The 22,828-nt window shown below is 43.3% G+C and overlaps 1 protein-coding gene across 2 annotated transcripts; it reads right to left on the reverse strand.

Annotated features, from left to right (window-relative positions):
* Positions 1 to 5,980: 5,980 nt before the first annotated feature.
* CCDC85B (coiled-coil domain containing 85B) lies at positions 5,981 to 21,844 on the reverse strand. 2 transcript variants are annotated; one of them, XM_073658392.1, is made up of 2 exons: positions 21,688 to 21,844; positions 5,981 to 11,639 (listed from the first exon to the last, which is right to left on the reverse strand). In XM_073658392.1, the coding sequence occupies exon 2, from the start codon at positions 11,318 to 11,320 to the stop codon at positions 10,715 to 10,717; it is 606 nt and encodes a 201-aa protein (XP_073514493.1). In that variant the 5' UTR covers positions 11,321 to 11,639; positions 21,688 to 21,844; the 3' UTR covers positions 5,981 to 10,714. The 2 variants fall into 2 exon arrangements, with proteins under 2 accessions (XP_073514493.1, XP_073514494.1); XM_073658393.1 differs by lacking the exon at positions 21,688 to 21,844 and adding an exon at positions 20,806 to 21,109.
* Between the last annotated feature and the right edge of the window lie 984 nt (positions 21,845 to 22,828).

The raw sequence follows: 22,828 nt of genomic DNA on the forward strand, positions 1-22,828 counted from the left end.
GTCCTAATAAATACCAACCACCACCAACATGTTCACCTTCTTGCTGTTAGTGGAAACGGAGGAGCATGATGAGATCAGGGCACAAGAATGGAAACACTAAGCAGTGGTTGGTGATGAATGTTTGCAATACTATTGGGTCTTTGAACTTTATTTCGGTGGCACAACTTTTATTTTATTTTTTTCGAGGAACCTATCAGCAAGTGTCCAGTTTCACTGCAGCACTCCTACAGGAGAAATTAAGTATTACACTGTCCTCATTGTACTTAATGGCGGAAAATTCTTAGGGCCATGTTCTAACAAATTTATGTTTAAAGTAAAAAAAAAAAGATAAAAAAGGTTAAAAAAAAGCAACGCAAGCAGGAGCAGGTTTCATTTTATGAACCAAAGATGCACCAAATATGTGATGCGGCTTGAATCTTTCGCATATTTTACAGCAATGTCAATTAGTTGAAAACTTTTAGATTTACTAAATTTCCAGTGTTCATAAATCTCTCACTTCACGGCATGAAAGTGAAATATCTACAAAAAATTCACTTACCTCCCGTATGTATGGCCAGCTTCAGACTCTGACATTTCTATAAGGGTCCCCTTACATCAGTCCCCTCCTCCGTACGACCCATGAACTACCCATTCAATCCACTAAAGCAAATATATCACACAGATGATCAATTGGATTGAGATCTGGGGAATCAGGAGGACAAGTCATCACCTTGAATTAGATGCCATGTTTGTTTCCTATAATTATAGTCCCATAATGGGGAATTCAGGGTCATATAGGCCCCGATTCATTAACAGTGGCGTTTTGTATGCCATACATCATGAGGGGTCTTCAGTAATAAGTTAAGCAAAATTCATTGATAACTACATTTTCTCAGTCCCATGTACCTCATCAGAAATGTTACTCCAGTCGAGGACTGGAGTAATATTTCTGGCATAAAAAATGCCGTCCATGAATTTAACAGATGGGCATAGCCACATCCCCATCCCGCCCCAGTTGCCCCCGTCAAATTAGGCACAGCTCCCAGAAAGGGCGTGAAAACTCCATGTTGCACAAAAATTTTGCAAAAGTGATTTCTGAGCATTTTCTGGACCCATAGTGTTTAAGTAGCATTAATGGCTTCTGAATTTGCTACATATAGAGGGCTTATTAACAACAGATTTACTTACTGACCACCATCATAGGTCAACCAATTTGCTGCTATAAACTGCAGTCTCCAATGGGTATGCTGAGATCTACACAAAAGTATTGTGCCTCCTACAGGAGCTGACCCCTGAAGAACAAGCCCATAGCAGTATCCCTCATCCACCAAACTGTATGGCAGGCACAATGCAGTCAGGCGGGTAAAGTTCTCCTGGTGTCCAACAGACTGCCAGATAGAAGAGCAGAACACATTTCCTCCAGAGTCCAGTGGTGGCGGCTTTATGACTTTACACCACTCTATCTGACGCTCGGCATTGTGCTTGGTGATGTAAGGCTGCATGAAGCTACTCAGCCATGAAGCTCCCGGAGTGGGCGCAGTGTTTGTGCTGATGTTATACCAGAGGAGGTCTGGACTTTGCAGTTATGGAGTCAGCAGAAGGTTGGGGACTTTTCTGCCCTCTGTTCCACAGCACTCGGCCCCCCGCTCTGTAAAGTTATGTGGTCTCCACTTCGTGGCTGAGTTGCTGCGGCTCCTTCCACTTCTCAATAATATCACTCACAGGTGGTGGGGGAAGATTAAGGAGGAAGAAATGTCATGATCGGACTTGATACCTCAGTGGCCGGTAGACACCAGGTACCACTACCCGGGACTGCAGCAGCTGACCGGAGGGTCAGAGACTTGGGTACAGTTGGGCGAGACAGAAGCGTAGTCAGACGGTCCAAGGTCAGGGCAGGCAGCAAAGGTTCAGAATTTGTAGCCGAGGTCAGAAGAAGAGAGATCAGGATAAACGAGAAGGCTAAAGTGAGACAAAACAGGAATATGCCAATATGGGAAGCTAGAGACTGAGCTAGTAGGAACCTAAGTTCAGGCGAGGAATAGAGGGTGGAGTCACCTGATATATCACCTGCTGGCCGGGCAAGCAGAACTTTGCAGGATAGAATGGACGCAACTTCCTACACAATTCGGCAGCGCCCCCTATGACTCACAAACAGCAGAGCTGGAAGAAAAGCACCAGGCAGCTCAGAGAGATGGTCAGGTACTGGGTGGAGCAGAGCAAAGCACGTGGTGAGTAGAGCGGCGATTAGAAGGTGTGCGAGTGGCCGGCGTAACAGTATCAACCTGCTTTTCTATGCTATCACACAGTGTCAATGGTGCTTCAAGCCTCGCTGGTTACTTGGTATGTCCTGCCCTACGGCTATACTTTTTTTATACAGGGCTGTCAATTAGAGTGTCCTGAACAACCAGGATGTCAGAGGATACACATATATGAAGCTAAAGAGCTGAATTGGTACACTTGAGACAGAGCAAGGGCAGAGTTTGGCATTACTCATGTCATCCAAGTGCAGTCCAATTTTTTTTTTTACAGACCCATAGATTTGCATTGCCAAGTTGCCCATACACTTTATATGGCTGTCAGCTAAACGACGTTCAGTAGGCAGTTATCCCGGGCGTCTCTCATACACAGGAGCACTTTCTCTGCTGAGCGCTCCTGTGTTCTCTATAAAAGAGTAGCTGCCAGACATATCTGCCGGCGGCTTATCCTATGGAGAACAAAAAAACTGACAGTACAAAATCAACCATGTCGAATCCTTAACTCTTAGGGTGTCACCATACACATTAGATTGTTGGCTGAACCCGTCGATATTGACTAAATTAGTCAAATGTGTATGGGGGCTTAAGGATAGGTCATCAATGTCATGGTAGACGACAACCATTTCCATTTTTTTAGAATGTAATTTTATAATTTTTTTCACAATGGCAGGAACTCTCCAATCTGCTAAAAGCAACTTGTGCCATCTTGCCTTCCTCGTAGTGTCCCAGACACTGAGCTGTCCCCATTGTCTAGAAGTTCCTTCCTGTATGACTTCACTCAGATATAATCATCTTTCCCCCGCAGCTGCTCATTGTCTATGGTATGGCCCACTACTGCACCTAAATATTGGGCAACACCAAATAAATATTGGGCAACTCTAAGGCAGGCAATATGCAATGATCAATGTTTCCATGAGTGTTATAAGGAGCAGAGTCAATAACAGAAATCCTATTCAGATGAGGACGCCATTCCTGAAGCCCAAGGATGCTACTCTGGAAATATCTTACTAACCAATGACATTTCAGAACTGGTTACTAAAAATGGCAGAAATCTGGTTGCGGATCATGTGCTCTGAGGAGGGGGCATGCAGGATCTTGTCAAAAGATGTGGAAATCCTATGGATAAAGACGTTATGCACGCAGACTGATACATACACAGACGTGTGAAAAATCCAATACTTGACTGTCATAATCATCGACCTTATAATATGGACCTTATAATGCACAAGGCAGTAGGACAGGTGACTCGGAGATCCTGCACTATCTTATAGATATCTTGGGATTATGGGCGGACATACTATCGGTGCAACCTGTGCAGCCGCCTGTGGCCCACGCGGTAAAGGGGCCCACATCCTCCTCTAAAGCAGGTGGAATTGTTCATTATAATGAGCTATTGGACTGCAAAGGGCCCTTATATTGTTCTGGTACAGGGGCCCTCTTCTGTCTGCATCTGCCCTTGCTTTTAATGTCACTACAGAAGCTGGACCAACTGTGCACACTTGGGGTATGTTCACACTGAGTCTTTTTTTCTGAGCCGATCTACTTCTAAAATTGTCGGGAAAAGCAATAACAAAACGCTCAAAAGAATCCTCCTATTCATTTCTATGAAACAAAACACTTTGCTGTTCATATGTTCAGGCTTTGGAGGGTGCATGTCACTTCTTCAAAGCGGCTCCTGACGGCAAAAGCTCCAAACTCTAGGCACTAAGCAATCAAAAGGCAGTAAAAATACATACTGAAAATTTTTGATTGTGAGCCCCCAATGATGATGTGTGTAAAGCGCTGTGGAAATCAATGGAGCTATATAAGCGAGTAAAATAAATAAATGAAAAAAAAATTTCAGGAAAAAAAAAAAACCCTGCAAAAAACGCTTGAAAAATTCTTCATCAGGAAATGAAAAACTCCTCCAAAAACTCTTCAAAGAGAGTTTCATGAAGTGGTTTTCAACTAAAAAACTCATAGTTTTTGATGGCCTGGACAAAAAAAATCAGTGTGAACATATCCTTTTCAATAATATCAGAAAAATCACTTTGCTGGCACAAAGTTGCATTTCAAATATTTTGCAAAAAAACTATTTTATTGCGGGTTTGCCATATTTTGTGATTTTGGTTTTATCAAAGTAGAAGGTCTTGAAAGTGGCCCCATAGGAAAACAGCAATATGTTTGGTAATTTTATAGCTTTTCCCTATTAAAGTGACTCAAAAAATGCATTTTTTTCGGATACAACGTCACATAAAACAGCATGAGAATCTGGCTATAGAGTTGCATATCTACCACTCTCATTTCTTTACGGGGTCTAAAAATAGAGGGTGCAGAGGTGAGGTGTTCATCCTCTAAAAATGCAAAATTACAGTGAAACTTCTCGAAAAGCCAACTGTAAAATAAAGCCACCGCCCATGCAGAACAGATTTTTTGTGTTACAGATTCAATTCCCCTTCTGTGTATAGAAGACCATTCTTTCACTGCAATCCTAGGTGCTTGTCTCAAAGAGGTCACACTGTGTTCTAATGTACGGGGAGTCTCAAAGGTATGGAAATGCCCAAATAAAATGAAAATGGTTTGACCATGTCACTAACTTGAGCCGCCATGTTGAATTAAACTTCAGTAACTTTATTTATTCTCATGTTAAAACAGTGACTTTTCTTCTGTGCAGGCGATTTAAAGGATGGTGACATCTCAAACATAAGATGTTGAGATCATCCTCATTTTCAATGAACAAAGTGAACGAAGCACAAGGTCCATGAAGGAAGATTTCAACAAACAACACCCAACCAGGTCTCTCATTACCACGTGCAGTGCAGGTGCCAAACTTCCTGCCACAGCAGGACAGGATAAGGAACAAAAGGATTTATTTGAAGCTACTGTGTCATCCATTCTGCAAGTTCCATCTTATGGTCTGGATTGTCTTTGGGCAGATGTTGCACCATCTGAATTTTGTAAGGGTACCATATTGGCCGGTTTCACACATCAATGTTTCATGAGTTGAGTACAAACTGGCTTAGGACATAAGAGGTTATTGAGTTCGGTCTGGAGATTCTCAGCCAGTCCATACATCTTGGTCAGTTCTCAGACCATGAAACACGGATGTGTGAGGCACCCTTGAGAGAAGAAAAAAATTGGCTGAATTTAGGCATGGTTGACAAGTGGCCAGAACTGCAGTTGTGTTGTGCTGTTTCTTCATCCGTAATGGTTTTTGGGTTGTCCAGATTTTGGTTTATTGGAGACAGAACCCCTGTCTCAGAATGTGGCAAGAAGTTTGGCAAAGCACTTTGGATAATGGATGACCTGTTTGGGTGGTGTTGGCTAAAATCTTCTACGATGACACATCTGCTTCCTCATCAGATATATCGATGATCTCAAAAAGTTCTGGTTGGTCTAACAACACCCTTCACATAATCTGTACAGAAAAAAAATTACTGCTTTAACATGAGAACGAATTGCAGACATGTCTGGGTTTGCCTGCAGCTGGACAGATTCAGGAACGTCCTTGTCATTGGTTTCCCATCAGGAAATATTAGAGTATATGCATGGCATATAGGTGGGGAGAAAAAAGTGAAGAACTGCTAAGAAAAGGTGGCTTTAAAGAATGGACACCATGAAATAGAAAATTAGCTCTGCAGTGTTGCAGGCTGTCTGCATCTTCACCAAAGAGATGTCAGCGAATCGGCAAATTTTCCAGCTGCTGGAACCCCGGTGATCAGGTGATCATTATGGCAAGTCTGCATTTACAGAAAGGATTGTGCTGATGTGACAACTCCTTTAACTGCAACAATCTGCAATTCAGCTCCAAGCAAGAATTTAAAGGCATGATTTTCCAGAAGAATTGCCATATATACAATTCACATCCTAACATAAGGACTTGTATAAAATCCGAACACTAGAAGTAAAACAATATTAACACTATTATACTTAGGGGTGTACACAGACAGAAATGGGCCCCGTGCAAGAACAGTAAAAGGGCTTCTTGGTCTCTTATAGCTCAAATGCTCTGTCCCATACATGCGATCTAAAAGACAGGAGTTGATTTTAAGGTATCGGTGGACCCCTTTCTTACCGGGCCCTAGTAAAGCTGCACGATTGCACATACTGTATGGTATTGCAATATATCACTACAGCAAAAACAGCAAGGTTGGGGTCTTAGTATTTCCTGATTTGCTATTAATAAGTTTGAAGACAAGTCTGAAACAATGGGAAAGGAAATGGGTGTGATATTCTGAGTGCTACGTATGACGACGAGGAGGGAGAACATATAAACAGCCTTATAAAGTCAACTGCAAAAGTATAGAGGTCATCAATCTCTTACATCATTTCCATAGGGCACGGTAGAGACCTACACTGTAAGCTGTAATACATACTTGTAGGACTGCCCGCTACTAGCCCGTATAGGTCAATTTCTTTATAGGATATCTATGGGAGAAATATTACATGGATTTGTCAGACCACAACATATAAACCCCCAAATATATATTTATTTGATCATGTGAAACAGGTGAAGATATCCAAACCACACACACGTGTATGTGAGCGCCCCTATGCTTTATATACACACATTAGTCATGAAATAAAATTAATATATACAAAGAGGACCATTGCTCCAATAATACAGAACATAAACCTATATCTATCTTTAGAAAAATCGTATTATTATTACAGTAAGATCTGTCTCAATACGATATGGGATAACCTAATGACTCCTAGGGAATCGATCTCTGGGATCCCCAGCGATCCTGACAGCGGGACTCTGTCTCCATAGGTTATGGGATAACCTACTGACTGCTGGGGATTCGACCACTTGTACCCCCAGTGATCCTGAGAATGGGACTCGGTCTCCATAGGTTATGGGATAACCTACTGACTGCTGGAGATTTGACAGCTGGGACCTCCAGCGATCCTGACAGTGGGATTCTGTCTCCATTGGATATGGGATAACCTACTGACTGTTGGAGATTTGACCAATAGAGCCCCAATGATCCTGAGAGTGGAACACTGTCTCCATAGGATAGCCTACTGACTGGTGGGGATTCAACCACTGGGATCTCCAACAATTCTGACAGCGGGACTCTCTTTCCATAGGATATGGGATAACCTACTGACTGCTGGGGATTCGACCACTAGGACCCCCAGTGATCCTGAGAGCAGGACTCTGTCTGAATATGATAACCTACTGACTGCTAAAGATTCAACCACTGGGACCCCCAACAATCCTGAGAGCAGGATTCTGTCTCCATAGGGTATGATATTGTCTACTGTCTGCTGGGGATTTAACCACTAGAACCCCCAGTAATTCTGAGAGCGGGACGTTGTCTACATAGGAAAACCTATTGACTGCTGGGGATTCAACCGCTGGGACTCCCAACAATCCTGGGATTGGGACTTTGTCTCCATAGGATATGGGATAACCTACTGACTGCTGGGGATTCGACCACTGGGACCCTCAGTGATCTTGACAGCGGGACTCTATCTCCATAGGATAACCTACTGACTGCTGGGGATTTGACCGGTGGGATCCTCAGCGATCCTCAGAGCGAGACTCTGGAACTCAAAACTGGATTTTCAGATCCTTGTCTTGAATGGAGCAACCTCTGCCCCATTCATTGTCTATGAGACTGCCGGAGAAAGCCTAGTGCAGTGGTTCAGTCCACCAGCGATTAGTAAGTTATCCCTTAGCCTATTGTTAGGGGATACCTTACAATTTGGGTTAATAATGGGAATAATGAGATTTTTCTAAAAATAAATGTAAGAGGAGAATCTATATCAATATAAAATGATACATTCCAACACTATCCAAGCACTTTAATTTATTTGGCAACATTTTATATATGAAATGACGTATTTTCGGCTAAGAAGACCGGTGGCAGATAAGAGTAGAGCTGCGGTATGTTTCTACAACTGCATTAATACCAATCCCAAGCAGTCACCAGCTGTCTCTTCATGCTAGAAACCTCCCGGAATGAATATCCAACATGGATTCACATTTTATGACCATGGCAAACCATACACTGATAAAGTCATGGACCACTTTAAACACTACTCTGGAAGGAATAGAATAGGAGATACCCTGTCCTTCCTCTGTATATATAGAAAAAACTCAAAAATGAGATCTCCAATATCATTTTATTCTTTGGTTCATATATTGTGTTTCCCTGGTTGCCAGAGAAAGGTCTACTTAGACCAGGTGTAGAAGCATCATGGCTGAACTAATAGACAAAGAAAGTTAGCTCTCTAGTGCATCCTACTGGAGGTACAGTTTCCCCTACACCTTCGTCATAGGCCTTCCACAAAAACAGTACCCTGAAATAGCTGTCTGCAGATGGAGGTCTTTTCCTTTGGGACAAGTCTCTGATTTAACGAATTGTCCTAAGTCATAAGATAAAGTTTGAAAATTGACCTATAGTGTGGCTACCTTCAATAGGTGGAACTAAAAAGAAAGATTTCTACCCCTTGGAGGAGAGCTTTTTTTGCATACCTCTTTCCCATGGTTTCCAACACTAGCTGGCGGTCAAGCCAACCAGTTCCCGACTCTGCACTGACGAGGGGCAAAAATCCTGAAACAGCTATCTGCAGACAGAGGTCTTTTCTTTTGGGAGAAGACTCTGGTTTGGCCAAATAACCCATGTCATGTGGTAAGGTTTATTAATGGGTTAGATACTGACCTAAATGCTTGCTACCTCCAATAGGTGGCACAAGAAAGCCAGCTTTCTTCCCTTTGGAGGAGAGTTTATTTGAACATCTTTTAATGAGGGAGTATTGCCTGATCTATAAGTCTCTAGAGACTAGCTAGTAGTCTCCATAAGGAGAAACATTACCACCTGAACTTTCATCAAAAGCCATTCATCTAGCCAACAAGTGCCATACTCTGCACCAATAAAGGGCAATAACCCTGAAACAGCTGTCACAGATAGAGGTCTTTTCTTTAGGGAGATATTTGGCTAAATATCCTACATCATGTGGTAAGGTTTATTAATAGGTTGGACATTGGCCTAAAGGGTGGATACCTCCAATAGTTGGCACAAGAAAGCCAGCTTTCTTCCTTTTGGAGGAGAGTTATATATACAAGTTATGTATACCTTTTTCCAGAGGAAGCATTGCCTGGCCTACAAGTCCCCCTACATTACCGAGAAGCAATACTGCCTAGACCTTCACCAAAGGCAACTCATCCAGCCAACCAGTATCCTACTCTGCACTGACGAGGGGCAAGAGTCCTGACAGTTGTCTATAGATGGTCTTTTCCTTTTAAAGAAGACTTTGATTTGCTAACTATCGTAAGTCATGTGGGTGGGACATTGACTTATAGGGTGGTTACCTCCAATAGGTGTCACTTACGAGCCAGATTTCTTACTCTTGAAGGAGAGTTAATACTTTTTCACTAGGTTATGTTGTCTGGCGTATATGTTTTTCTATGCCAGCTTGATGGTCTCCCCAAGGAGAAACAGAACTGCCTTTACGAATAGAGAAATCCCAGGAATTTTAATCCGGTTAGTATAGTGCACGGGATTGTCTGGACGGCTAAACTGTTAACCAGCGGAAACTACATAGAACTTGTATTTTACAGGTGAACTATTTTGCAAACTATTGCAATGATGCAGGGGCGGATACAGACAGAAAAGGGCCGCTGTGCAAGAACAGTATATGGGGCCCTTTGTAGTCCAATAACGTGTCTGTGACAAAAGCTGTTTACTGCTTTGGAGGTGGACGTTAGCTGCCTTAACTCTTGGGCACCTGTGAGGCTGCACAGGTTGCACTATTGGTATGTCCGCCCCTGCAATAATTTTAAGAATGTCTATTTACACGCATTATTAAAATGCATCAGGACCAGTGTGACAATAAAACGACAGCGGAAATCTCATTTAGCCATCTGACTTGTATACACACAAAGATAAGTGACTGTGCCCTCCCACTCTCTCCTGTATACATATATACACACACATTGATCAGTGACTGCGGTGTCTCATTTGTATATACAGAGAGCCATGATTGAGAGCAGACCCCCGAGCGCTCTCCCACATGCATATACTGTAACCCGGGCAGCAGGGATCAAGTCTTCCTCCTACTGCGATATTTGCTGACGGGTCATGGCATCTGCTCGATTAGGTAACAGGCCCCATACTAGTCTTTATATACAGCGATCAGTAAATGGAAATTGATGTTTGTAATGCATGAGCCCTCTCACACCTGTCTATATAAAGAGGTCGATGACTGGGGGCAGAAACTAAGCTGTTGCTGGTCTGTACATATACAGAACCTAGTGGCTCCATTGCATCGTGTGCTGTCTTCTTTTCTCATATTTACAGAGACCAAATGGCTTAAAGTTTATGTGTTTACAATATATACAGAGAGTGTGGTAGATAGGGAAAAAAAGAACAGACTATTTACCCCAAATTCACCCCCCCTTCAGTTGACCCTAGAGTCTCAATCTAATGGCCAACAGTTTTGTCATTCATAGCCATATACATTCACAAGTTTGGGCTAGATGCCCATTCTCAGTCATCGGGTGAACAAACCACATGGAGTTGATCTGGGCTCCCTACACTCCCAGTACTGGAGCTCCCATCTCCCAAGTCTCGTGGTCCACAAGGTAAAAGGCTTAGCTCCGATGAAGCCACGGGGCTGGCATGATGCCTTATGGAAGCCCCATCTTCCTCCAAAGCCAAAAAAACTTCCGAAAGGCATGAGTTTTCCCGAACAAGCTCATCCTGACGTCTCTCAAGCTCCGAAAGTTTTTTCAGATACCCACCCAAGTCTTCTCGTAACACTTTGGCTGCATGGTAACCAAAGAGTTGCCATTCGCTAGCCAGCTTCTTGCTTTTCAATCTGTCGTCATCCAAAAAGCAGCAAAAGTCCTTCAACTCTCTGTTCTCTTCTTGAAGACGATGATTGACTTGTTTTAGCTCTCGAATCTCCGTTAAGTGGCCTTGTAGCTGGCGGTTGACTTCCTTGATAAGACGACCTCTTTGGATAAGGGCGGCCATTTTTTCTGCTTCCTCTTCTCTCAGTTTCCTCACGAGTTCTTCTTTGCTGTGAGATAGCATTTCTTCATCTGTCACCTTGGAAAGGTCCCGTCCTAGTAGACCACATTCTTCATTCATCCTGTATATCCTCTTTTGTAGCCACAATAATGTATAATCTGTTGGATTTTTGGGACTCAAATCTGGTCCCGGATATCGTGACAAAACGAAGTGAGGAAAAAAAAACAGAAGAAGTATGAAATACAAAATAGGACTAGTGAAGGAGAGCCTGGAGGCTCCTTTTACTGTCTGACAGGATGATGAGCTGAAATGCTGATTATACCCCTTCACGACCCAGGATTGCCCTGGCTTCCTTTGATCTTGCCAGCCGACTGCTTTTAACTGATCCTTTTTTCCACATTCCTCATTTTACTGAACAGATGGGAAAGGTTGAACGTGCCTAAGCAAAAGAATAAGATACATTAAAAAAAAATTCAGATTTTTATTTGTCTTTAAATTTATACAATTAATGTGAAACTTCACTAGATGCGGTAGAATTTTGTGACCCAAACTAAAAATGCTCTTTAATTTATCATTCAAAAATCCATTACTTGACTATAGAAATGCGTTTTATGCTTTTAACACAGCTAGTATGGGCCCAGTGTGAATATTTAGGTCGATATACAAAGTGAGGCCTAGTTTACCTAAACTGCAGAAAGAAAATCTTTCTTAGTTACCCACAGCAACCAATCACAGCTCAGCTTTCATTTCTTCAACGGCTCAGGTAAAATGAAAGCTGGGTTCTGATTGGTTGCTAGGGGTAGTTTCTTTTTCAGACAGTTTTCATATGTCTGACCTAGTATATAAAAAATAGCTGTATGAGCAACCAAAGCCAAAACATAATACCATAAACATGCAGTTCCCAAAATATCAACTTAAGGAGTAAACGTTAAGTGTTTATTACAGAGAAATTTCACTTCTAGTGTTAGGCTACATAAGCAACATAAAGCTTGTTATACTCTAGGTTCTGCTTCTTCAACAGTCTTTAAAATTGACTGAACCCCATAATTTCGGTAGGATAGGCCAACCATCTAATGTGTATGGGGGCCTCCAGACTCTCCTGACAATAGCGCAAAATGTGTGTTTATTCCACATATCTGCATCCATTAGTGCCTTCACACATATGGACGTATATATATGTCCTGATGATGTGTTGGCTCCAGTATTAGGACGTATATATACGTCGCAGGGATGGTGCAAGCACGGGACTTGCGCCCGTGTCATTTGCAACAGGAATCATCTGTAATATTCAGCTCTGCTCCCATTACAACTACTAGGACCAGAACTAGCTTTGATCACTACAGTTTAACTCCTCCTTTGCTGCAGTCAAATTTGAGGAGTCTGATAAAGGGAGAATGCGCCACCTGTCAGTCCATTGCCCCTTTGCAACGTGATCACGGGGCGCCATTGGGTTGCTATTACAGTAGAATTGAACAAAATGATTCACGCTGCCCTTATCCAAAGTCCAATCTGGTCTTGCACAACTAGGCCTCATGTGATGTCATGACGTAGTGGGACCTAGTAAGTGTAAGATGTATCCAGGATGCCGGCCAGAGGAGTGAAATTTTTCCCAGTCCTTCAAACATGGAGGAACAAGAAGTCCATCTAACATGGAGGACTAGATGCCAGACCTGGGCAGCATAAATCTTTTTTGTTCAACTCTATCTGCTTATAGCAACTGGAAGCTTAGATGGGTTGACCAGGTTTGGCTGCACCGTCTGCAGTAACATGGTGCGTAGAGTGGATATTCATGTGACCTAAAGTATGTGATGAGCGTACTTCCGGCCACATTCCAACTAGACTTGAGTGGCCTCGCTCAATACGAGTGAACTGAGTGAGGCCAAGCATGTCTAGTTGGAATGTGGCTGGAAGTATGCATAATCACATAGATAAAGTCACATGACTGCCTGATCTCGGAGAATCCGGACAGCACGTGGTGTGCGCGATGTGAGGATTCACAAGTGTCCAGTCACCTGGACTACCCCTTTAAAAATGGCATCTAGATCTGCTACAAACCAAAACATATTACATCCTGACAGAGATAATAACACTGACATGCTGAGATAATACTCTGCAGTGCATAAGTAGTGCAGTGGATGATCAAAGGATTACATGAAGGGGACTTGAAGGATGGATCATCATTTTAAAAGTCATTACAAAAAAACTTTAAGGCCATTTTACACAGACTGATGATTGGTTGAAACATTAGTCCCCGATTTAGAGTTTTTCCACAACTTTTAAAATGATGATCAATCCTTCAAGTCCCCTTCTGGGACTGCTATGTATTAAAAAAATATATACAGTATGTTTTCCCCAAATAGGAGGTCAATCTTTAAAAAACAATCGTCCAAAAGAAAGAAACACATTTGATATTGTTGCATTCGTAATGATCTGTACTTGAAAACTATATTATATTTTTTCCTGAATGGTTAACGCTGAAACAGAAAAATGCCAAAGTTGCTGTTTCTGTCATTCTGCCTCATAAAAAATAAAATAAAACAAAAAACAAATAAAAAGTGATAAAAAGTCCTTTTTATCACAATCTACTATATAATTGTCTTATCCCGTCTGTCTGTCTGTCCTGGAAATCCCGCGTCGCTCATTGGTCCAGCAGCGGCCAATCAGCGCCGCGGGATTTCTGACAAAAATATGGCGGCCGTTAGCGGCTCATCTGGCGGACGGAGGTCAGCGGCGATGCAGCGGGGAGATGAGCGGAGCTAGCAGCACAACTACCCGGACCGGTGCCGCTGACCTCCATGCGGCTAACGTCGGAAGATCAGCGACAGCAAGTGTGAACGGAGAACCGGGGAGTGGCGCCGCCGGTCGGGATGCTTCTGCTGCGAGCAGCCGCTCATCTCCCGGCTTCTCGCAGCAGAAGGAGCCGCACAGGCAGCGCCGCTCCCCGGTCCTCGCTAATACGGAGCCGCACAAGCAGCGCCGCTCCCGGGCCCACACTAACACGACGCTGATTGGTCGCGGTGGCCGGCCGCGACCAATCAGCGAGATGGCCGGCAAATTTAAACGCCGCTCTGCTGATTAATCGCGGCCGGCCACCGCGACCAATGAGCGAGATGGGCGGCAAATTTAAATGCCGCTCTGCTGATTGGTCGCGGTGGCCGGCCGACCGCGACCAATGAGCGAGATGGGCGGCAAATTTAAACGCCGCTCTGCTGATTGGTCGCGGTGGCCGGCCGACCGCGACCAATCAGCGAGATGGCCGGCAAATTTAAACGCCGCTCTGCTGATTAATCGCGGCCAGCCGACCGCGACCAATCAGCGAGATGGGCGGCAAATTTAAACGCCGCTCTGCTGATTAATCGCGGCCGGCCACCGCGACCAATGAGCGAGATGGGCGGCAAATTTAAATGCCGCTCTGCTGATTGGTCGCGGTGGCCGGCCGACCGCGACCAATGAGCGAGATGGGCGGCAAATTTAAATGCCGCTCTGCTGATTAATCGCGGCCAGCCGACCGCGACCAATCAGCGAGATGGCCGGCAAATTTAAACGCCGCTCTGCTGATTAATCGCGGCCAGCCGACCGCGACCAATCAGCGAGATGGGCGGCAAATTTAAACGCCGCTCTGCTGATTGGTCGCGGTGGCCGACCGCGACCAATCGGCGAGATGGGCAGCAAATGTAAACGCAGCTGTGCTGATTGGTCACGGTGGCCGGCCGTGACCAATCAGCGAGATCGGCGGCAAATTTAAACGCCGCTCTGCTGATTGGTCGCGGTGGCCGGCCGCGACCAATGATCGAGATGGGCGGCAAATGTAAACGCCGCTCTGCTGATTGGTCGCGGTGGCCGGCCGCGACCAATCAGCGAGATGGCCGGCAAATTTAAATGCCGCTCTGCTCATTGGTCGCGGTGGCCGGCCGCGACCGCTACCAATCAGCGAGATTGGCGCCAAATTTAAACAACGCTCTGCTGATTGGTTGCTGATGCCGGACGCGACCAATCAGCGAGATTGGCGCCAAATTTAAACAACGCTCTGCTGATTGGTCGCGGACGGCAGACACGACCAATCAGCGATATGGGCGGCAAATTTAAACCCCGCTCTGCTGATTGGTTGCGGTGGCCAGCCGCGACCAATCAGCGATTTTGGTGCCAATTTGAAACACCGCTCTGCTGATTCGTCGCGGCCGGCCACCGCGAGCAATCAGCAGTATTGGCGCCAAATTTAAACACCGCTCTGCTGATTAGTCGCGGTCTCCGGCCGCGACCAATCAGCAATATTGGCCCAAATTTAAACACCGCTCTGCTGATTAGTCACAACCACCGGCCGTGACCAATCAGCGATATTGGCGCCAAATTTAAACACCGCTTCGCTGATTGGTCGTGGTGGCCGGCCGCGACCAATCAGCGATATTGGCGCCATATTTAAACACTGCTCTGCTCATTGGTCGCGGTTACCGGTCATGAATAACCAGCATTATTGGCGACAAATTTAAACTCCGCTCTGCTGATTAGTCTTGGCCGTGACCAATCACCATTATTGGCGCCAAATTTAAATAACGCTCTGCTGATTGGTCGCGACCGCCGGCCGCAACCAATCAGCATTATTGCCGCCAAATTTAAACCCCGCTCTGCTGATTAGTCGCGACCGCCGGCCGTGACCAATCTGCGATATAGGCGCCAAATTTTAACACTGCTTTGCTAATTGGTCGCGGTTGCCGGCCTCGACCAATCAGTGATTTTGGCGCCAAATTTAAATACCGCTCTGCTGATTGTGCCCGGTCGGCCGCATACCTATTCTAGAATACCCGATGCGTTAGAATCGGGCCACCATCTAGTAATAAGTAAAAGCCCATTACTTAATAAATCAGCCCTTATAGCGCCGTAGACAGAAAAATTAAAAAGTTTTGGTTCTCTGAATATGTGGACCAAAAAAGACACACTATATATATAAAAAAAATGTGAAAAGAAAATGGTATCAACCCACAGAATAAGATGAAAAGCCAATTATATTGAATGGTGCTTGGTGTTTTTAAAAAAGATAAATAAATAATATTAAACCGTCCAAAATTGCTCTTTCTTTTGCTCATTCCACCTCCTAAGAAGTGTTAAAAAGTACCCGAAAATGATACCAATGAAAATTACAACTTTTCACGCAAAAATAAACCCTTATATAGCTCAGTTGATGGAAAAATGTTAAACATATGGCTCCTAAAATATGTTGATACAAAAACCAAATGTATTTATTGTAAAAAAAGTAAAAAAATATAAATGAACTTGTGTAAATTGGGTATCGCCATGTTTGTACAAACCCATAGACCTTATTTGTGTAGCACATGAAATGTGGAGAATTTAAAACGTCAAAAAAAGTAGAGCAGAATTGCTGTTTTTTTTTTTTAAGTGTTTTTTCCATGACTTTTAAAATGATGATCCATCCTTAGAAAAGGTCATCAATATAGGAGTGGGGTTCTGACACTTTATACCCTCATCAATACTGCAGATCATCTTTTACCCTTTTCAATAGGAGCTAAGCAGCAGCCCAGCAGTGGCCACTAAACAGTGTGTGGTGCTGTGCTTGTCCCCTCCATACACTGTTTATATACAGTACAGACCAAAAGTTTGGACACACCTTCTCATTTAAAGATTTTTCTGTATTTTCTTGACTATGAAAATTGTACATTCACACCGAAGGCATCAAAACTATGAATTAACACATGTGGAATTATATACTTAACAAAAAAGTGTGAAACAACTGAAAATATGTCTTATATTCTGGGTTCTTCAAAGTAGCCACCTTTTGCTTTGATGACTGCTTTGCACACTCTTGGCATTCTCTTGATGAGCTTCAAGAGGTAGTCACCGGAAATGGTCTTCCAACAATCTTGAAGGAGTTCCCAGAGATGCTTAGCACTTGTTGGCCCCTTTGCCTTCACTCTGCGGTCCAGCTCACCCCAAACCATATCGATTGGGTTCAGGTCTGGTGACTGTGGAGACCAGGTCATCTGGCGTAGCACCCCATCACTCTCCCTCTTGGTCAAATAGCCCTTACACAGCCTGGAGGTGTGTTTGGGGTCATTGTCCTTTTGAAAAATAAATGATGGTCAAACCGGATGGAATAGCATGCCGCTGCAAGATGCTGTGGTAGCCATGCTGGTTCAGTATGCCTTCAATTTTGAATAAATCCCCAACAGTGTCACCAGCAAAGCACCCCCACACTATCACACCTCCTCCTCCATGCTTCACGGTGGGAACTAGGCATGTAGAGTCCATCCGTTCACCTTTTCTGCGTTGCACAAAGACATGGTGGTTGGAATCAAGGATCTCAAATTTGGACTCATCAGACCAAAGCACAGATTTCCACTGGTCTAATGTCCATTCCTTGTGTTCTTTAGCCCAAACAAGTCTCTTCTGCTTGTTGCCTGTCCTTAGCAGTGGTTTCCTAGCAGCTATTTTACCATGAAGGCCTGCTCCACAAAGTCTCCTCTTAACAGTTGTTGAAGAGATGTGTCTGCTGCTAGAACTCTGTGTGGCATTGACCTGGTCTCTAATCTGAGCTGCTGTTAACCTGCGATTTCTGAGGCTGGTGACTCGGATAAACTTATCCTCAGAAGCAGAGGGGACTCTTGGTCTTCCTTTCCTGGGGCGGTCCTCATGTGAGCCAGTTTCTTTGTAGCGCTTGATTGTTTTTGCAACTGCACTTGGGGACACTTTCAAAGTTTGCCGAATTTTTCGGACTGACTTACCTTCATTTCTTAAAGTAATGATTGACACTTGTTTTTCTTTACTTAGCTACTTTTTTCTTGCCATAATACAAATTCTAACCGTTTATTCAGTAGGACTATCAGCTGTGTATCCACCAGACTTCTGCACAACACAACTGATGGTCCCAACCGCATTTATAAGGCAAGAAATCCCACTTATTAAACCTGACAGGGCACACCTGTGAAGTGAAAACCATTTCTGGTGACTACCTCTTGAAGCTCATCAAGAGAATGCCAAGAGTGTGCAAAGCAGTCATCAAAGCAAAAGGTGGCTACTTTGAAGAACCTAGAATATAAGACATATTTTCAGTTGTTTCACACTTTTTTGTTAAGTATATAATTCCACATGTGTTAATTCATAGTTTTGATGCCTTCAGTGTGAATGTACAATTTTCATAGTCATGAAAATACAGAAAAATCTTTAAATGAGAAGGTGTGTCCAAACTTTTGGTCTGTACTGTACATCCACCACTGGAGATAACAGCTGATCATTGGGAATGCTGGGCCTCGGACCCCCATCAATCTGAAACTGATGACCTAACCTAAGGATAAATCACCAATATAAAAGTAGTAGACAACCCCTTTAAATAATGATATCTAGAAGCCTACTGTAAAATTTAAGCCATTCTAGTAAAGTAGATATAACAAAAAGGAAAGCTATGCTTCCAATATGCCTCCCAACTTTTAAAAACAAGAAAAAGGGACACAAACAGCATAGGACACACAGTACATTCCCCCCGACATATTATGATGTACCTTGGTGTACACACACACAGCTCTGTACATTAATGCACATTCATGCACAAACCTCTGTTACATCAATACACACAGCTCTGCTGCACCAATACACACAGCTGTGCTACACCAATACACACAGCTCTGCTACACCAATACACACAGCTGTGCTACACCAATACACACAGCTGTGCTACATCAATACACACAGCTGTGCTACATCAATACACACAGCTGTGCTACACCAATACACACAGCTGTGCTACATCAATACACACAGCTGTGCTACATCAATACACACGGCTCTGTTACATCAATACACACAGCTGTGCTACACCAATACACACAGCTCTGTTACATCAATACACACAGCTCTGTTACATCAATACACACAGCTCTGTTACATCAATACACACAGCTCTGCTACATCAATACACACAGCTCTGCTACAGCAATACACACAGCTCTGCTACATCAATACACACAGCTCTGCTACAGCAATACACACAGCTCTGCTACATAAATACACACAGCTCTGCTACATGAATACACACAGCTCTATTACATCAATACACACAGTTCTGTTACATAAATACACACAGCTCTGTTACATAAATACACACCCATACACACAGCTCTATTACATCAATACACACAGCTCTGCTACATCAATATACACACAGCTTCACTACATTAATACACATACAGCTCTGCTACATCAATACACAACGTCACAGCTTTTCTAAATCAATACAAACACATACACACAGCTTGCTCTGGTACACCAATACAAACACATACACAAACAGCTTTGCTACATCAATAAATAAATATATACACACACATTACCTGTGTCCTGCAGTCCTACAAGGACTGAGCTTAGGATACAGACACAGCTGATATCAGAACATACCCGCCGACCTCCTGAGCCAGCACCCCAAATTAGGGATGGTCCCACTGCACTCTGGGATAGTATGCTTCCAATGCAGATGCCAAAAAAAACGCAAGTGAGCGTTCGAAACACGTCTTGCTCTCCTACCCTGTCTATGCAACCTTTGTAATTTTTGCAAGTTTTTAATGGACGAAAAATAAAGAAATAATTATTTTACCAGACGCTGGAACAACTATCCCTTTTTTTTGAGCATGTGGCTCCACCTGGTTCCGTGCAAGCTGGATTATAAGTACTGGGTGAGCTGGCTTTCCTTTTACTATATGTGAAGATGGCAAAAATGTCCATAGCCAATAATGGGCTAATGCTACATATGTCGTACAACAGCAATTTTGAGAAAAGCAATAAACATCTGTGCAACTTGTCTCGGACTTACTTGTGCGACTATTTTACAGCTGTGATTTTGCTGCAAATAAAACAGAAAGTCTTGTCGTTTGCAACTTGCATTGAAGCCTATGGCAAATGAGTCGCGTATAACTTGCGACCAACGACAGAAAATCCAACACATTTGGAAACATTTGCAAATTTTGCAGTATGTCGCAGGTCGCTCGCATCTTGACACCATAGGAAATCATTGCATCCAGTGTGGCAATGTGTTACTGCGATTTCAGGGTCACGTAACACATGTCACCGTATAGCCCTAGCCTAAACATATGCCAAAAGAGTGTACGTTAAATATTGATATACATCTATCTTTTTACCCTTTATTCAACAATTTTATTAAAAAGTGTAGAGGACAACACTTTTCACCTCTGGAATGTCTGGAATATTGACTTTTTTTTCATCCCTCCGTTCTCCCTACACGCATACAGCATTTGCAACAGTATACCAAGGGTGTCCTTGCCCTTTATGTCGGCGTTAGATATAAAGTTTACAGATTTGTGTAGTAAAACAAAGAGTCGTTCATTTGAAGAAGACAAACGCACATCACACACATAGATACATTATACCAGGACTCAAGAAGTCCGGAGCCAGGTAAAAGTTGCAACTCCGATCCCAGAAAAAGTCGAAAAAGTTGAACAAGTCGAATGTTCTAGTGATTCAACTGGGTCCAAATTCTCCAAACGTTTTTTGCCTATTTTATTAAATGATTACATATGCTAGTCAATTGGTGGATTCCTATCATTAACCGGAATTAGGACATAAGGTATAGTAATTGTAGGACTTACGTGTTTTCATTATAGTTATTTAGGCCTCCCTTCGAGGTATAACTACTTCTCTCTGTGCATCAGGGACAATGCAGATAGAGGGAAGGTTATATGGATGAGGAATGCGATGGATAAAGTTTCAGGTCCTAGGTAATTCACACCCAAGGTCAGTTTTCTAATCTGATCTATGGCTGGAAGAGGACAGTATATACTCAGCCCATAGGGAGGAATGACCGATCCCCAAAATGGCATTTCCGAATAAAATGCGAAAATTGGAAATCACTCAAAGTCAAAGATCTATCAATGACGGAAGGACAGGAACAAGCACATGTAATAAAATAGAGAGGGTTTACAGACACGGATAGATAGGGATCTATAGAGGGAGGAGGAATGACAGAGGGAAGATGGTAGATATGAAGGATGCAAAAAGGAAATTTGGAAATGCTGGGAAGGAGCAATTGGGAAAAGACCGGAGAAAGGCTTAATCATGCAAGGAACAAGCAATGGAGCAAACGGCAAGTGAGGCATGAAAGTAATCCGATAAAATGGAAGATGCCGAGCGGAATAAAAAGAGAAGGAATCCGACACATATACGCAGAGCCAGCATTGTGATCGCAGGGCCAAGGGATTGCTAAAAACCTGGCAATGACACAAAGCAGACTGCATGCCGAGGATATATATATTTATATATACACCATACAGGCGCAAGGTGGAGGAAATGGAGAAATACAAAGAGAAAAAGACAAATGCAGATATTGGAGGAGGAGGAGGGAGGCACAGAGGAAAAGCAGAGGAAAGCAGAAGGATCCACACCTAGAAAACGAGAAATGATACAGAAATAATGGCATCGTGGGAAAACGGAGGATACGAAGGAAAGATGATCAATATAAAGACAAGACTAACCTGCTCCTGCAGCTGATGGGGAGAGAGTGGGAGAGAGAGAGAGCTGGGGGAGGGGGAGAGAAGGGAGATAATGGGAGGTGTGCTACGTCACAGGCTCCAGGAGCTCAGGAAATCCTGTGTACAAGACCGATATAACACACACCGGGCATGGATTTACCGAAAGTCTAGGGGTGCGAAACATAGAAATGGCCCCCTAATAATAAAGGGCAGCGCCAGGTTCATGATATTCATTATAAAATAGGAAAGGTTTTTCTGATACAGTATTTTATGTAATGTCTGCACTACATGCGGTTTTAAGAAAATGATACCAAACGTCATCCATTAATCCACCGACTGCTTCCCGAATTATAGCCGGTGTAAACAGGCTTGGACTGGCCCACAGGAGAAAAGGAGAATCCTCCGGTGGGCCACCACCCTCTTATATGAGCAGTACTTGGCACAATATACTTGAATCACTATGTACAGACAATGGAAGCATCTTATTCATTTAATAATCTACGCGGTTCATTGTTATATAAATTGAGGATAATGACACATTTGCATGTAGCAGAAAAGTGGGGCCCTGAAGTTGGTTATTTGGTGGGCCCTCGGCACCCCAGTCCGACACAGGGTGTATACATCAGGTGGTTTAACGCTAACCTGCCAGTGTATTATATTGTACGTCATTTCCAGGCCGGTGACCCTGCCCCGTTTTTCAAGAAAAAAGATGCTTCAGGGAATGCTGGAGATGTTTTTTTTTCTAAAGTGCCTTTTTTAGGATTTTTTTTTGGTCATTTTCTAAGCTCGTTTTCGACTACCGGCGGTTTTCTTTAGCATTTTTACAGTGTTTTTGTATTGTCTTTTGTACTGGTATTTTCCAGGCATTTTTTTTTTTTTTTTTACGTAATTCAACAATGAATAAACCACTAGTGGTTTTTGAAGCAAAAATGCTGGCAATACGCTCAAATAGAAACCCAGCTGGCTTTTGAGCTTTCCCATTGACTTCTATTATAAAATATTGAGCAAAGTGTGAAGAATGGTCAGCTCCTTTCTTTTAACCGCTTGGCATCTTTGGAAACCTGAAGTAGTTAATGCTGCTACACATTTATATAAAACAACAATACAATACCTAGAACAACACATGACAAGTTATTTCTGTTCT

The sequence above is a fragment of the Phyllobates terribilis genome, unplaced genomic scaffold, assembly GCF_046119375.1.
Source record: "Phyllobates terribilis strain yellow unplaced genomic scaffold, ASM4611937v1 Scaffold_13__5_contigs__length_258822181, whole genome shotgun sequence".
In the NCBI taxonomy this organism is placed as follows: Eukaryota; Metazoa; Chordata; class Amphibia; order Anura; family Dendrobatidae; genus Phyllobates; species Phyllobates terribilis.

Bases quoted from the DNA above. Each gene is read 5' to 3' on its own strand.
- CCDC85B (XM_073658392.1), bottom strand. From the start codon at position 11,320: ATGAATGAAGAATGTGGTCTACTAGGACGGGACCTTTCCAAGGTGACA.